The sequence below is a fragment of the Hippocampus comes genome, unplaced genomic scaffold (genome assembly GCF_001891065.2).
Source record: "Hippocampus comes isolate QL1 unplaced genomic scaffold, H_comes_QL1_v1.1 scaffold8, whole genome shotgun sequence".
Classification (NCBI taxonomy): domain Eukaryota; kingdom Metazoa; phylum Chordata; class Actinopteri; order Syngnathiformes; family Syngnathidae; genus Hippocampus; species Hippocampus comes.
This window is the reverse complement of record NW_017806153.1, coordinates 647,381-663,034: the sequence shown is the minus strand read 5'-3', so window position 1 is coordinate 663,034 and position 15,654 is coordinate 647,381. Positions and strand designations below refer to the sequence as shown.

General features: G+C 46.7%; 1 protein-coding gene across 12 annotated transcripts in view; it reads left to right on the top strand.

Moving 5' to 3' along the window:
* syne1a (spectrin repeat containing, nuclear envelope 1a) overlaps positions 1–15,654 on the top strand; it is a 96,330-nt gene that overhangs the window by 22,335 nt on the left and 58,341 nt on the right. For 11 of the 12 annotated variants that reach the window (XM_019894946.1, XM_019894943.1, XM_019894945.1 and 8 more), the window contains 37 exons: positions 26–133; positions 1,077–1,214; positions 1,347–1,499; positions 1,583–1,695; positions 1,769–1,937; positions 2,024–2,120; positions 2,604–2,809; positions 3,190–3,354; positions 3,562–3,714; positions 3,892–4,035; positions 4,183–4,353; positions 4,426–4,584; positions 4,661–4,825; positions 5,204–5,338; positions 5,830–5,991; positions 6,197–6,405; positions 6,772–6,871; positions 7,116–7,280; positions 7,356–7,523; positions 7,686–7,850; positions 7,981–8,121; positions 8,202–8,362; positions 8,427–8,583; positions 8,921–9,148; positions 9,226–9,324; positions 9,446–9,633; positions 10,702–10,825; positions 10,900–11,066; positions 11,150–11,303; positions 11,479–12,110; positions 12,211–12,390; positions 12,987–13,140; positions 13,257–13,415; positions 13,920–14,102; positions 14,196–14,297; positions 14,545–14,748; positions 15,172–15,379. In XM_019894946.1, coding sequence (XP_019750505.1) covers positions 26–133; positions 1,077–1,214; positions 1,347–1,499; positions 1,583–1,695; positions 1,769–1,937; positions 2,024–2,120; positions 2,604–2,809; positions 3,190–3,354; positions 3,562–3,714; positions 3,892–4,035; positions 4,183–4,353; positions 4,426–4,584; positions 4,661–4,825; positions 5,204–5,338; positions 5,830–5,991; positions 6,197–6,405; positions 6,772–6,871; positions 7,116–7,280; positions 7,356–7,523; positions 7,686–7,850; positions 7,981–8,121; positions 8,202–8,362; positions 8,427–8,583; positions 8,921–9,148; positions 9,226–9,324; positions 9,446–9,633; positions 10,702–10,825; positions 10,900–11,066; positions 11,150–11,303; positions 11,479–12,110; positions 12,211–12,390; positions 12,987–13,140; positions 13,257–13,415; positions 13,920–14,102; positions 14,196–14,297; positions 14,545–14,748; positions 15,172–15,379 — 6,286 coding nt within the window. Of the gene's footprint in view, positions 1–25; positions 134–1,076; positions 1,215–1,346; positions 1,500–1,582; positions 1,696–1,768; positions 1,938–2,023; positions 2,121–2,603; positions 2,810–3,189; positions 3,355–3,561; positions 3,715–3,891; positions 4,036–4,182; positions 4,354–4,425; positions 4,585–4,660; positions 4,826–5,203; positions 5,339–5,829; positions 5,992–6,031; positions 6,113–6,196; positions 6,406–6,771; positions 6,872–7,115; positions 7,281–7,355; positions 7,524–7,685; positions 7,851–7,980; positions 8,122–8,201; positions 8,363–8,426; positions 8,584–8,920; positions 9,149–9,225; positions 9,325–9,445; positions 9,634–10,701; positions 10,826–10,899; positions 11,067–11,149; positions 11,304–11,478; positions 12,111–12,210; positions 12,391–12,986; positions 13,141–13,256; positions 13,416–13,919; positions 14,103–14,195; positions 14,298–14,544; positions 14,749–15,171; positions 15,380–15,654 lie in introns of those variants that run through there. The other variant, XM_019894952.1, reaches the window with a different exon arrangement.

Below are 15,654 nucleotides of genomic sequence, written 5' to 3'. Positions count from 1 at the left end.
CCCCAACTGTGTCAACCTCCTGTAGAGAGAGCAGCGAAAGAGCCTGAGGGAGTTTAAAATGTGGCTGGACCAGCTGGAGAGAGACACGCAACAAGCCCAGGAGACTGAGGGTGATCTCGCTCTGCAGTACCAGGTTAGTGTGTACACTTTGTGCGCGTGTGTGGTTTGGAATGGGCGCACTGGCGACAGGCACTGCCATTATTAGCTTAATCTGCTGCGGCATTACATTGAAGGGATCAGATGACAGCCCCGTCATTTTTTTTCCAGTCTGTCTGGCTTATTGCGCCAAGCCGGCGGACAAGTTGTGTTTTCATCGCGGTTTGGGCTATCCCCATTCACTGCGCATTGGAGCCTTTTACTTGGCGGGGCGTTCACAGCCAATTAGCCACATATCAAAACCTGATAAGCATGATCCACGGAAAAACCACTTGGGATGTTTTCAGAGTGGCATAGATGGAGAGTTATTTTTGTCAAAAAAGAGAGCCACTGGAAAGAAGTACAGTTGCATAAAAAGGTGTTGTCATATAAAATTATAATATGGGGGCACGGGGGGGAAATCCTTTGAGCAAATGTTGGAATCTTACAATGATGACTATAAACTGCAATGGAGCGTGTCAAGGACAATTATGCACGAGCGAAGAATATAAAAGGGTACAATAGGATGAGAATTTTTGTGTTGGGAGAATAAAGTTATTGCGTTACGAGAAAATAGTTTTTTTTTTCCTAAACAGTAGTTGCAGAGACAAAAAGGATCACAATGTTGTAATGTTACAACTTACGGTATATCTCATGACATTGCGACCGAAGTCGTTAAAAGGGTACAATAGGATGAGAATTTTTGTGTTGGAGAATAAAGTTATTGCGTTACGAGAAAATATATATTTTTTCTAAACAGTAGTTGCAGAGACAAAAACGATCACAATGTTGTAATGTTACAACTTATTTCTCATGACGTTGCGACTGAAGTTGCGTAAAGTGACAACACTTTTTCAAATAATACCTTGATTTAAAAAAATATATATATTATTCTTTTTTTTAAACAAAACAACATGGCACACGCTATGTATTTTGTGCAGTTATTCAAGAGTCTGCGCGTGCAGCTGGAAATGCGGAGGAAGCACATGGAGGATTGCTTAAAGTCCACGCAGAAGGACGGAATGCTGACAGTAGATCAGGCTCTGGTCAAACAAGGTTGGGAAAGGGTCTCCAACAGGGTGAGGAAACACGCGTGACCAATTCACGTCAGGCACTGTCAAGACTTGTCATGTCGACGGCCTTCATATTTGATATTATGTAAACCCGCACAATCAGTCAGTCACGTGCTATTTATCTCGTCGTATTTGAAGCTCCTGGACTGGCATCTGCTGCTGGACACGTCGCTTCCCGCTCCTTTGGATGTACTCGGGGCTTGGCTGCACCACACCGAAGGCGCCCTGCGCCAAGATGGCAGTGCTCAGCAAGCCGACCAAACCGTCAGCAAAGCCTTGCAACGACACAAGGTTGACCAACAATGCTAAACGCTGCACCGAAACCACACACAGACGTGTAGTTAGTTTTGATTGTGGGTTTTTCGCTTGACAAGGATGTGTTGAAGAGCCTCGAGGGTCACCAGCAGCTCTTCCAGAGGATCCATAAGGACAGAAGTATCGAGGGCGTCTCTGTGCCCCCTGAACAGCTACAAGACATGGCCGAGAGGTTCGGAAGACACATTCAGAGACCCACCAAATTAGAAATTTACCAACTCTCCTTTTCCCCCCCGCCCCCCTAGGTTGAATTTCATCTCCACATCCAGCAGCATCCAGCTGGCAAAGTTGGAATTCCTGGAGCACAAACATCGCATGGAGGCCTTTCTCACAGAAGCGGAATCGAAGCTCAAATCCTGGATTGTCAAATACGGCCGACAAGAGTGTGTGGAACAGATGCTACGCGATTATGTCGTAAGCCTGGAATCAATCGTCTTATCCATACCGTTTTGCTCAAAAGTTTGGATTTACAAACTGTTTCTGTATCTTGTTTCCACTAGTTTTTCGTGGAGAAGCAGTATTTCTTTGAAAATTACAAAACCTTGTACCAGGCATTGAAAAGTGCTGGGGAGGTTTACATCAGCGCTGACAGCTCAGGTGAGGAAAGAATCGCTTTGTCGTGATTTAATTGAGTGTTTGAATTAGAAATAGATGACATGAAAATGTGGTCTCCTTGCTGGATTTAGGTAAATGTGCCCCCTTATGATTTAAAGTATCTCACCAACTGTACCCCCCCCCCGCCCCCTTTGTTATCAACGTGAAGCTGTCTGCTTCGCCGTCTGCAGGTGAAACCGTTAAATGAGTTTCCTCCACTCGCTCAGTGGGGAATACTTCCCCCATTTGCTAGTTTGGGGACTCTGCTCCATTTTTGCGCGTCTCCAGGCATAAAAACTTGAGCGAGCGTGCCGGCTTCGTTATTACGTTTTTTAAGGGTTCGTGCAAGAGCTGAAAAGGTCAGCTCGAGAGAGAAAGGAGGACACCCGAGGCTTCACCTTAGACCTCACAAATGCACCAGCACGTCCAACCTTACAACCTGTATGGGTTGTTCAGATTTGAGGTCAACTCTTTTCCTCCCTGCAGCCGACGAGGGCATGACGGGGGTGTCCCGGCTAGTGCGGGATGTGGCGGCCCAGTGGAGGAGCCTCTCCGTGGAGGTGCGCAGCGTGAGGAGCATGCTGGAGGAGGTCCTGTCCAACTGGGATCGCTACATCTCCACGGTGGCTTCTTTCCAAACCTGGCTGGAGGACGCAGAGGAAGCCCTGAAACAACCGCAAAACACAAAGCAGGTACGCAAAAGACTGGGGCCACGTTTGTTCGCTTTCGAGTGGTGTCTTGCGGGGAGTCGCCAAGTCAGCATGAAACAAATTCATTGACCCGCATTGAGGACATTTCATTTATGGCATTGCCTTGCCAACGCGGGTGTCACATCCCCATTGCGGATTCGTCAGCTAATTACTGTCATTGTTTCTTCATTTAAATCCGCTGCTTTGTCTTTTTTTTTGATGAGCTGTCTTCTTTGCACTTGTCTGGCGTCTTTGTTTCCATTCATGTGCATGTCTGCTTCTTTTGCTAAGTCGTAAGCTTTTTTTTTTTTTTAAACCATCTCTCTTTGTTTCCGTACTCGCCTCCGCTTGTCTCGTCATCTTTTCGACGCTTTCCGTTCCAGGAGTTTTTCAGGAATCTCAGCTACTGGATGGATCAGCACGCCGCCATTAACGACGCAGGGAATTTTCTTATCGAGACGTGTTGCGAGACTGTGTCGTATGAGCTCAAGCAGCAGCTGCTTCTTCTGAATGGGCGCTGGAGAGAGCTTTTCCTGACGGTGAAACAGGTAGCCACAAAAGAGTCGAAAACCGAGATCAGTGTCCAGAAAGTGCAAAATACAGTGTCATGCATTTTCAAAACCACAGAAAACCTGCACCCTAAGCACCAATACGATCACATCGAAACCCTTTGAATCAATCATCCAATGAAAATGATGAACCCCGAGGTCCTATTCTGTCCGTGCTAATTTCCTTTATTCCCTCTTTAATTGTAGCATGGCCAAGTTGACGAGTTGGAAAAGTGGCGAAAAGACCATCTAAAGGCGATGTCGACTTTGACAGAACTTTTGGATACGGCAGAGGCCAGGCTCAGCGCTCCGGTCCAAGTGTCTTTCCTCGGTGTCCGAGCCTTTATGCAAGATGTGGAGGTGGGGAAAATCACACTCTGACTGTGATACATTATACCGACAATCCCGCAGACGTAATTGAGGTGCCTCGACATTTTCGCCACATCTGCTTGGACAGCGCACTCATTACGCCTCTGTTTGATGTCCGACAGTCACGCGCCATGTCTGAATGTCGACTACCTTAACCTCTCATTTTAGAATACCAAGCAAAAGTTTGTCGCCATGGAGACGCAGTACAAGCTGGCCGGCCGCAGCGCTCATCTCCTCGCCAAGGACGCGCCGCCCGACGAGGCCGCCCGAGTCGTCGCTGCCGTTACAAAAGCGAAGAGTCAGTTGAGTCGGGTAAGTGTTCATTTTTTACCTCTTTTATGAATGACGTGACCCAACTGTTCATTTTAAAAATCAAATGTGGCCCTTGAGCGCAAAGGTTTACCCACCCACCTCGTTCAAGAATACCTCACCTCTTCCTTTTCCGTTCTTTGTTTCCAGGTGAGAGAGCGCTGTCCCGTCTTAGTAAGGGAATGCCATGCCCTTCTCCCTTTGCTGGACGAGATGGAGGAACACATCTCTGTCTTTTATCAAGCTCTGGAGCGGGCCGGTCGTATTACTGCCAGAGACGCAGACACACTGAGCCCGACGCTGCACAGACACAAGTGGCAGGTTTGTACGATGACACGGTTGAACTAAAACACACGGGGCGAATCAATCCGATGATTTCCAAAATGTCCTCAGGACTTGTTGAACCAGCAGCAGAGTTGCAAACGATGTCTGGCGGTGATCGAGAGGAACCACAACACGGTGCAGAGGGCGCTCTCCGACAGCAAGGCGCTTCGAAACTTGGACACCAGCCTGCTGCAGAAGACGACGGCCGAAGTGCAAAGCTCGGCACAGGTTCGAATTCTCAACATCATACAGCCCAAAAGTATAAATGTTGTTAACACGTTCTGTGTCTCTCCTTCCTCTCAAGACTCTGCTGAAGGAGGTCGGGGAGTGGAGGAGGCGGGAAGAGGCCAACAACTGTTTGAGGAGGAGGTTCGAGGAGTCCAGACAGGATTTGGAGGCAGTGCTGAAGAGAGCGCAGGACTGCTTGGGAGAGTCGGGGGATGCCAAGGAATTACTGAAGAAGCACACGGTGAGAGCACATCCAAAAATTTGATGTGAAAGGCAACGCAGTGATTGACTGGTCTGCCTCGCAGTTCTGAGGTTCAGAGTTCGAATCGCACCCTGCCCACCCGTGACCTGAATAAGCACAAAAACTCTTGCAAAATTGCCGAATGTATACAAAATAGTTGTATACAAATGTTGCGATCAGTCCGCACTACAAATCATGCACTCTGTGACGTCACTTTGTGACATCCGAGCAATCCGATTGGACGCTACGGAAGTTCTTTGAGGCGATGCCTTGACATCATTGCCCACATCATTGCTTTTTCCGTCTTTGCCTTTTAACTTGATGTCGCGTAAGAAGTCCCTCTCCCAACTTTTTGGCTTTTTCACTTGTGTCATACAGGATTTTTTCAGCCAACTGGACCAGCGCGTGCTGAGCGTCTTCCTGAAGGCGTGTGACGAGCTGACTGACATCCTACCAGAAGAGGAGCAACGGGGGCTGCAGGAAACAGTCCGCAAGCTGCACAAACACTGGAAGGTCGAGGGGTTGACACGCTATCGCTCTCAATTTAATTACTCAAATTCAACTCTGGGGTTACATAATAGATACTTCATTCAATTACCCGAGAGAGCCTCCTACTTTGTCTTTTAAGTGCATGGCACTATAATGGAACTCTCTCCATAAATTGCTGGAAAATCAACTTTAAAATTAGTGGTCGGAAAGTCTTTCATAAGAGGTTGGGAAACGTGTGTAATGAAGTTGTTATGTTGTGATGGACGCTACAGCCTCTTAGCTCGTAGCTGATGTGTGCACATTTTGAGCATGACGTCTCTGGTCCACTGGTGAAAGGACACTTTGATTTTCTCATTCATCTAGAACTGCTTCAAAAAACAAAGCGTATGAGGGAAAAGTGGTTAAGATTGCACGCTGTTGCGAAAGCGCGATATAAATCCGGATGTATTGTATTGTATGCTAGTGATAACGAAACAACAACCCTCGCCCACAAAGGTTTTTACGGTGTGTCGCAGGCCATCCAAGGCGAGGTACCATCTCACCTGCTGCGTCTAAAGGTAGCAGTGGAGCAGTGTCAAATAGATGTCGTCCTCCAAGAGTGCAGATCGGAGCTGGACAGAGAACTCCGCCTCTTATCTGACTCTTCCACCAGCGAGCATGTGATCGAAGAGCACCGAGTGAGCCTCCCACCGATTATGACACCACGAGGGGCTCCAAGAGTGCAGATCGGAGCTGGACAGAGAACTCCGCCTCTTATCTGACTCTTCCACCAGCGAGCATGTGATCGAACAGCACCGAGTGAGCCTCGACCGATTACGACACCACGAGGGGAAAAAAAACAATTCCGCTCTTCAGCAACGCTTCCCTCGCTCTTGTCCGCAGATGTTCTTCAGAGAACGCAAACCTCTGGTTGCGTGTGAGAAGCGAATTAGGAACATGGAGGATCTGTGTCAGAAGTTGCCCGACAATGACGCGGCTTATCGGAGGCTGGATTCCACTCGGAGGGCTGTGGAGGACATCGCCGAGCACATCAGGAGCACCGGCGTCCAACTGGAGAAGCAGCCTGATAAGTGGAAAGAGTGGAATGATAGGTGTGCATGAACTTGAAAACTATTCAAAAAAAAAAGAGAGATTTGTAGTTCCATGAAAGGATCTCCACAAAGGAGGCGGAGCTATCTACACTGTGCTCCTACATAGAAGTATCTATACTTATGTAAAAAAAAATACATTTACATATTCAACTTACTTAAGCAAAATGAAAAAAAAGTCTCCCCGTGGTTCACATTTATTCAGCCCTCCTAAAAAAAAAAATACATTTACATATTCAACTTACTTAAACAAAATGAAAAAAAGTCTCCCTGCATCACATTTATTCAGCCCTCTTGTCACCTTATAAAAAATCTCCGTCACTCAAACCCTTCAGAGAATGTGCCGTAAAGTTATTTGTCTTCGCGCAGATTTTGTGAGCTGTCCGACTGGCTTTCATCTCAGAGGAGACACCTCAAGGAGACGGCAAGATCTTCCACACATCGGGGGGAAGTTGATGCCACTGTGCAAGTGAGCATGCTGAATACAGCCCTGACATGGGCATTTTTTTTTTTTTTTAAATTGTGGGAACAATATCAAAATAATATGTGTCTGAAATGTTACTTTTGTGGCCTCGTTTTTTTTAAATTGTGGGAACAATATCAAAATAATAAGTCTCCGAAATGTTGACTTTTGTGTGTGTGACTTTTGTGGCCTCAGAATAATGTGGAGCTTCGTAGGAATAACCAGTTCTTTTTTTTTCAATTCATTTCAGGCACTGCGAGAAGCAGGAGACGCCCGAGAGGAGAGCCTCTTATGGCTTAAGAGTCGTCTCTCAAGCCTGACTGATGTGAGCTCTGAAGTGGAGACGCAAAGACAACAAAGCGCCCTGAACAAACTCTCGGCTGACTTTAAGGAGCTGTTGTCCTCGCTGTATCAGGTATGCACAAGATTTTTCTGACGCTCTTGACGGCACTTGGGGGTCTGACCTCCCTTGCATTCCTTTTACTCGCAGGGAGGCGGCGAGGGCTCGGGTGCATTCTTGTTCGAGGAGCTCAGAGAGGAAGTGCGCGGAGCTCTGGAGGAGATCCTGAGAGCTGGGAAGGAAGCCGGAGAGCAGATCAGCAGGATTTTGGATGCTGAGGACCTCAGCGAAGCCCAGGAGCTATTTCTTATCCATCAGGTGTGAATGCAGAATTCTATGAAAAAGTACAAGTGATGCTCGTCTATCTCGCACTCCGTCTCCTGTCCATTCACATTTTGTAGAAATGTTCACCTTTGCACTTTTTTTTGTGTAATGTGCAAGCAAAAATACAGCCAACATGTTGGGACGTCTGCATTACAGCAACACCTAAAACAACTCCAGGCTCTCAGGAGGGAAGCGGACCTTTTGGTGTCCCACTCTGAGCAGCTCCACGCGGGAGGGGCGCTGAGTCGCTCCGTGCACGAGCTGGAGGAACGAGTCCGAGAAGCGGACGGCCAGTTCAGCGCCAAGGAGCTCAGCCTGCAGGTAGTGTGGGTTTTCCACAAGCATGATCATTTGTACTACTAATTTGCCCACACACGGACAGTCGGGATTATCCGGGCGGAACGGGCTATTGATTGTTGCGCTGTTTGTTAATGGTGCTCTGATCCCCCAGGCCACTCTGAGCTCCTGGCGGAACTTTGAAACCGACTGGGAAACACTTCAAGTGTCTCTTAGTGACATTACCATTGAGCTCCACAGAGAGCTTGTATTCAACAACCTGGACAGCGCGAGGAGTGAACTGGACCACACCAAGGTGTGTTTTTGTACGACTCAGTATGACCATCGTGACTCCACTTTGTATTTCTTCTCTAATATTGTGTTTATTGACCGAAGGAGCTTTTCATAAAGCTCGAAGACTGCTGCGTGAGAGCAGACGTCCTCCTCGAGGAGGCGGCGGAGCTTCAGCTCGGGGCGAAGAATCAAATTGCCGTTCTCCATCAGGCCCAGTCCACCAGGGAAGCAGTCAAGCAGCTTCAAGACCACCTCAACAAAAAGTTAGAGAGACATTGTTATATTCATGTGAAGTATTGCGGGTCTGAGTGATCGATTTCCTTCTAGCGTTGCCCAACTGGAGAGGATGTGCTCGTCATGGGAGCGCTGTAACGACCAATCTGTGACCTTTTCCGCATGGATCAATGAAAACCAGAGAGCACTCGATGCCATCAAGCTCACCTCACCTTCAGATCACTTGGACAAACACATTGCCACTGTCGAGGTGTGGAAACCATTCTGTGAAAAATCCAGAGGAAACTTTGATGTCCCATGCATCAAATCTTTCGGCGAAATGATGAATCATGTCTGACCATTTTTATTCATGTTTTGCACCGGCAATCATCAGTCAGGAACCTGCTACAGTGAAAAATAGTATTGGGTTTAATTTACCTATTATGTAAAATGGAGTCAGTCCTGACAGTATGTAAATTGATAATAGCAAAGGAAATGTAAAAATTCATCTCCGTGTAATAACCTTGTCAATCTTCTGGGAAATGGAGTTTTATGTTGCATGCGAAGATTACAAAACACCCACGTACGAACTCCTTCCATCCCTCCAGGCTGTGGCAGAAGGTTTAGAAGCGAGAAGCCCGTCGCTACTCCGGATGGAGGAGGACTTCGAGGCACTGTTCAGGTTTATGACCCCTGGAGAGTCCGGGTGCATTCGAGCACGGCTCATCCAGATGAGGCGCTCCTGGCAAGAACTGATGGAGAAAACCGAGCAGCTTTCAGGGCAGCTCAACCAGAGCGCCTCCTATCGTCAGAGGTGCAGCGATAACCTGGAGCAGGTATTCTTTGCAATATGCAGAAATGACTGGCTGGTTTTTTTTTTTGACATCACGAATGTGTGTTTATTTGCCTTTAGGTCAAGAAAACGATGCATGATCTCAAAGAGAAACTCGACGCTTCTGTTGCGCTTTGCTCGTCGTCTTCGCAGACATACACGAACCTACAGAGCCACATGGTAAAAAAAAAAAAAAAAAAAATAGGCACTTTATCTACCCAGCAATTGACTGACAACCAGTCCGGCGTGTTCCCTTGGCTCACCCGTGACCTTAATGAGTGTATTTTGTCCTTCCTTCCAGGAAGTCTGCCAGTCAGTGGAGCAGCTGAAGCCCAGACTGATGACGTTGTGTTCCGCTTTGAGGAGGCTGGGAGAAAGCGCCAAGGTGGAGCAAGAGGTGCCTCACCTCCACGAGCTGCAAAGAGAGTTACTGGAAAAGGCCAGAGACAAACAATCAACATTCGAAAGCCTTTTAACCCTCTGGCAAAGGTATTTGGTCAAATATGAGATAAAGGGCATTCTGGCTAAAGAAATCATACTTATTTTTTTATTTTAACTTTTGAAGCTAACATTAATATTTCTCAACTGTTTTGACAGGTTTTGTAGCCTTGAACTTATTCACAGGCATGAGCATCTTTCAAAGTGGTCATAAATTAAACTGTCACAGCTCCCGTGAAGATAATCAGAATATTTGTTGAATGAAATGACTTATGGCTAAGATTGGCTGAACTACCCTGCTAACACATGCAGTCGGACGGGAAACTCGTTATTTCACCGCTAACAAACAGAGGCTAATAACCAATGCCATCATACTGACAATAGAGGCTATCTTGGTCTGTTTTTTTTTTATTTTTTTACATAAATCTTGGTCACATTTTATTCCCAAAACCTGCCTTATGGACAAGTTTTTTTGTAGACTTTATATCCACTGTAATTGTTCACTAGCTTATTACTTTTGGTGCAGAAAACCTGAAGTGTGGTGCTCCAGCGAAAGAAATCTGGTCGAAAAGCAATTTTGACTAGACAGTTGATGCCTATTATTTACTGTCTGACTGTTTCTCTGCCACATATCTAATTACTATTGTATGAGCACTGTATTTCCTTTTGTTTACTGCTTTCGGTTCAATCCCCCTCCCTCCCTTTTGTTCCCCAAATGAGCGATGGCTTATCTTTGACTGCATCTTGTCTGTAGCACAGCCGGGCCGTCCTTATTTCTATTTTCATAACACGCTTTTGTTACCATTGTTTGGTGTTCCACAAGAGCCGGTCTTCTGCGTTCTTTGTTTTATTCATGAGGAAAATAATAACGACCCTGTCAAATGGTATATCGGGCTTGGGATTCTCCTCGTCTCAAGTGACTCTTTTTACAAGTGGGGGAGTGTATTTGGAGTGCTAAACAGTTATTATTTTAGTGACCTTCCTCTTTCCGAACTGTTAAATGTGTATGTGTGGCTACAATAAAATACGGGATAATATTGTGCTTTTTTTGACACAACGCCAAACTCGAATGGGTATGCGCTCTTGTGTCTTGATGTATTATTTTTTTGGAATCCCCAGATTTGAAAAGGAAATTTCCTCCATGAAAAGCTGGCTGGATGATTGCGAGTCCGTGTGTGATCCAGCTGAGGATTTGCTCTGTGCTGACAAGGTGAAGCTCACGATGGAGCTACAGCGCATCCAGGTATGAATTTTTTTCCATTGTGGTGTCACCGTTTGCTGTCTCAACTGAGCTGCTGCGTTTTTTTTTCCCCGCAGGAGATACAGACTGAAACCCCCTCCAATGACGCCCTACTTGAGGGCCTGTTACATATCGTGTCGTGCCTCTATCCATCTGCACCCGAAGCTCGTGTCCAAGAACTGAAAGACGAGCTCACCCAACTTCAGGAGAGATACGTCTCATTGAAGAGCAACATCACACACAGGCAATCGACTTTTCATCCAATGATTCATGCATTGTACTTCCGAGGACTGTACACGTAACATTTGATTCTCAATATTGTTTTAGGCGCGAGCGGCTGCAGTGTCAGTTGTCGCAGCTGGAGCTTTTCGACGAAGCTCTTTTGACACTGAGCCAAAAGAGTGAGCACTTCCCGTCTGTCATGAGAAGTTCCCTTCAGATTGATGTAGCTGATCTCGATAGTGCCTTCACAGAGCTCAAGGTGAGTCATTAGTTGTCGTTTGTTGTACATGGGAATGTTCTCTAGTTTAAATAATAATCCCTTATTGATGCAATGGAAATGTGTATAAATTCAGGTTCAACCATACAGGTTCCACTGCATCTTCTTGTCCTGCTTACCTAGGAGTTAATAGATATGTTTAACACTTTGATTCCAGGAGCTCGAGTCTCAGTTAAAGGCTTGCTCTTCATTAAGAGAGGCTCTCCAACAAAGAGAGTCTGCCCTGCTTCCACACTCTAGCCCAGAAGCTCGGCAGCAGCTCCAAGCCTGGCGAGAAGGGTGCCTACAACCCTTCACTGAGTGCGAACGTCTATTGCATCTCCGTAAAAAGTGTCTGAGCGAATTCAAGTCCTACCGAGAGAAGCGCGAAGCAGTGGCCCGGGCTGCTCGCAGGCTTCACGAGGCCCTGCCGAAGAAAGGGGACTGGGATCCATCCAAAGCAGAAGAACTCCACCGCATGGTAGGGGAGGTTGCAAGGGACGTGGCCCAGCTTGAGGCCGAGGCCACCGGGTTGGACGGGCATCTGAGCAAAGCCCACCTTCACCTGTGTGCCTCCGAAGACTTAGGCGGAAGGACCTCTTGCAGGGCTCAGACAATGGCCCTCGTCGCGTCGCTGGAGGAGGCACAGAGCACTTTGGGATGGAGGCAGAGGGAAGTGGAAGCCCTCAGAGTTATGTGGAAGTCCTTTAAGGAGAAGAAGGTGGAGGTGATGAAGAATTTGGAGTCATTGCAGTGTAAAGTGAGCCAGGAGGTGGTCAAAGAGACCTCTGTGCAAGCATTTCAAAACAGGTACACGTCCTATTTTACACAATAGCAATACTTGTCTCTAGAATGCGGGTCGGGAACGTAACCCCTGTATGACATATACAACATTGTCTCTGTCTCCCAGGCTGTGTTACTTGACCCAGCTGGAGGATGAGCTTCAGTCCCTCCATCAGTCCCAGCAGTGGTTAGAGGAGAAGGGAAGACAGCTGGCCCAGAAAGACAGCGAGCAGGCAGGGGAGGCCCTCAGAGATGTGAATGTGGTCAAGGCTGCCTTGGACTATGTCAGCACTCTCATCACCAAAAGGTCGGTGCAAAATACAAGAGAGAGAGTCACTTTCTTCCTCTGCAAATGCTCAAGACATGAATACAGCCTAAGATGTAGAATCCTTAAAAGTTTTCTCTTCCTGGGTTGCCGTTTTGCTATGTTAGCATCCAACTATTAGCGTGTGAGCATTTGATCAACGATCTCAAAATCGAACCAAGATTTCAAGGCGTTGGCACTTTGCTATCATGAGCATACAAATTGTTGGCCTGACAGCATTTTATGGGTTTTCATTAGAAAATAGAAATTGTTGGCCCCATGTAACTACTATGCTTGTACACCAACTATTGCTCATCAGAAATAAATAATAGGGCAAGATGTACAACTAACCTCAATTGGCCTTAGTGTGCTAAATGTTAGCATAGTAGGTGTTAGCATTTTGGCACCGTTGCAGTTTTCATTATTTAGAGCTAAAATTCAGATTTTTTTTTTTCGCCTTTCCGACATTTCAGTTGCACAGCATTTCAGTTCAGCATCAGCTCTTTGGCATTTGCATGTGATTTCTACAGAAATCGCCTTCCCCTATTAGTCAGCTGCTATCATTCCAGCTTTTTTTTTTTTTTCTTGCTCTTTATTAGTCGGGAACAGAGTCAAGGGGTACTCCATCTTTTGCGCCATTACCATCACATGAGGTCTATCCTCAATGCTTCGGTGGAGAAAGCCAAGGCGTTCGCTCACAACCTGCCCGATCACAACCACAATGCTCAGGAGGCCATGAGGTCCTTCTCGCTGGTGAGAACCGCTTCGTCCTGAGCCCACGGCAACATCGCGTTATTGCAGTTGCACCTGTATTTTACATATCTGTGGTCATTTGTCAATTTTAACCCCCATGCCTGGCGGTGTCGTAGCATGAGAAGCTGCTAGGTGAGCTCAGAGAAAAGCAGGAGGACATGGAGCAGCTCATCAGCACGGCGGAGGAACTTCTGAGAGAACTGGATCGCATTCCTGACTGTGACGCAATCCTCATCCACAGAGACATGGAGGCGTTCAGGACCCAGTGGTTCGAGGTGAGTTGCAAGAAGTGCCCTCAATCAATTTAAACAGGATGTCATTGGATTGTTTGGGGTTGGCAATGCGCAGTTACGTGAAATTCTGCAAAAACGGTCAATATAGTCACAAAAGAGTAAAAATTACCAGCATGATATTTTCTTATGTGGGACTTTGCTGGGTGCTCAGCTGTCCGTACTAATAAGCCAGAAATCTAAACAAGTCCTGACATGTTGTCTTGTGTCCCCATCTCTCTCTGCAATCATACTCACATTCATCAAATCCATCAAGTTAGAAATTTCCTCCAGTAAGTTGTGTAGCTTCAGTGGACAGCTAATAAGATTTTGTCTTTGAAAGGAGAGATCCGTTTTTATTTTTGATTGACACCCTCGCGGCATATTTATTATAATGGCTGCTTTGCAACCAGCAAATTTTTATCACAGACAAACCAACACAAACCGGTGAGGTTATCAGCCGAATAAATGAGACATATATGATTTTTTTCTCCCCCCCCCCCCACCCAGACGTCCGAGAGAATTCAAACTAACACCGAAAGATTAGGCTACTGTGTGACCCTCTGGGATGATCTCAAACTGATGGAGCAGGACATGAACCAATGGACCACCGCCAGCTCCATGGCCGAACTCACCGACATTGTCGGCGACCTGAGTGACAAGGACACAGAGGCCCGCCTCGTCGCTCTTCAGGTCAGTTCGTACTCCAAACAATGTTGTTGAAAAGTGACTCGTGCCTGCGTGAGTGTGTGTGGGACTTGAAAATTAATTCACTTTTATGTACAGGCTGAAATGGAGAAGAGAAAGCAGTCGCTGGACGCTCTGCAGGAGAGAGTGGGGGAACTGAAGGAGCACGCTAAACTGGAGGAAATTCCCTTACAAATGCAGGTGATGATAAGATACGTAAACAAGTCCGACCTTGTTGCAGGCAGCGTGGGTTCAGTTTCCACGAAGGGACGGTGGGAATGCAAGTGGGGAATGGTTGTCTGTCTCTAGATGTGCGCTGTGTGATGAACGGGCAACCAGTCCAGGGTGAAGTCTGCCTTACGCAAGTCATTGGCTCCAGATGGATGGATGCAGGGAGGGATGATTTCTGTTTACGGTTGCGTCCTGTCGTCTTCTCTCGACAAAACAGGTTTTGGAGTCCGATCTGAGGAAGAAGTTGGTCCACATCCAGGAGGTGTTCACCCAGACCAAACGCACTCTGAACGACTTCACATTCCAGAAGCAGCGACTGCACGACCTCATGTCCCGGATGACCGAGAGGCTCGAAAAAGTCGAGGATTCCTTGTCGAGTCTCAATGAGGACTCCTCCCCTGAAGACATTTCTGCTATTAAGGTATGCTACTCTTATCATAAATACGTTGATCATTGTTTTGCTGTTCTGGACGGTGTACTTACAGTCAACTATACAGTGATGCCTTGAAATACAAGTGACCGGCATACGAATTTTTTCAGATGCAAGCTGCCGTGCAACTGATTCTTCTGATTTATTATTATTATTATTATTTTTTTTTTTTGAAAGCAAAAACAAGGGCTGTGTGTTGGCAGCAAACTCAACTTGCTTCACAACATGCAGCAGTTTGGCAGATAGTAAATAATGCTTCAAACAAGTTGAAAAAGTCCGACTTTTTTTTAATAATTATGATGATACACTCTATAAACTCTCTAATTTTTACCTATTGCACGTGGCTCTGGAACATACCTGCACTAAAAAGGGGGTTCACTATTGACATGATGTCCTTATGATCGATCGCACAAGGGTCTTCAGGATGTTGTCGAGCAGCAGAGGGCAGACATGGACTCAGCCCGAGAGTCTCTGAGCACCTTAAACAGGTCACATCCCACTCCGGAGCTCTCGCGTCTCTCCGCCGACTTCACAGTTGTCGCCCAGCGCACCGAAGCTGTCACCCAGCGTTGCTCCAAGGCCAGGGGCAACCTCCAGGACGTACTGCACCTCCACTTGAACCGTGAGACAGAACACCACTCCACAGTTCATAATAGACCCTCGATGCAGAATGACTTTTAAGTCAACAAGCAGCTTGTGATGAAACGAGCCCTTAAATCAACCGATTAATCTTACTTGATCCCATATTGTCTGTTGATGATCGAGATTAGCATCAGATTTAGTGTTGATTTTCCCCCAGAGCACACTTAAGCGGCACACAGTCCATGGACAATCACTGTCTGGCGCACAAGTGCTCTCTTAAAACACCGAGACGCACCTGTGCCTCGTAGCGTAATG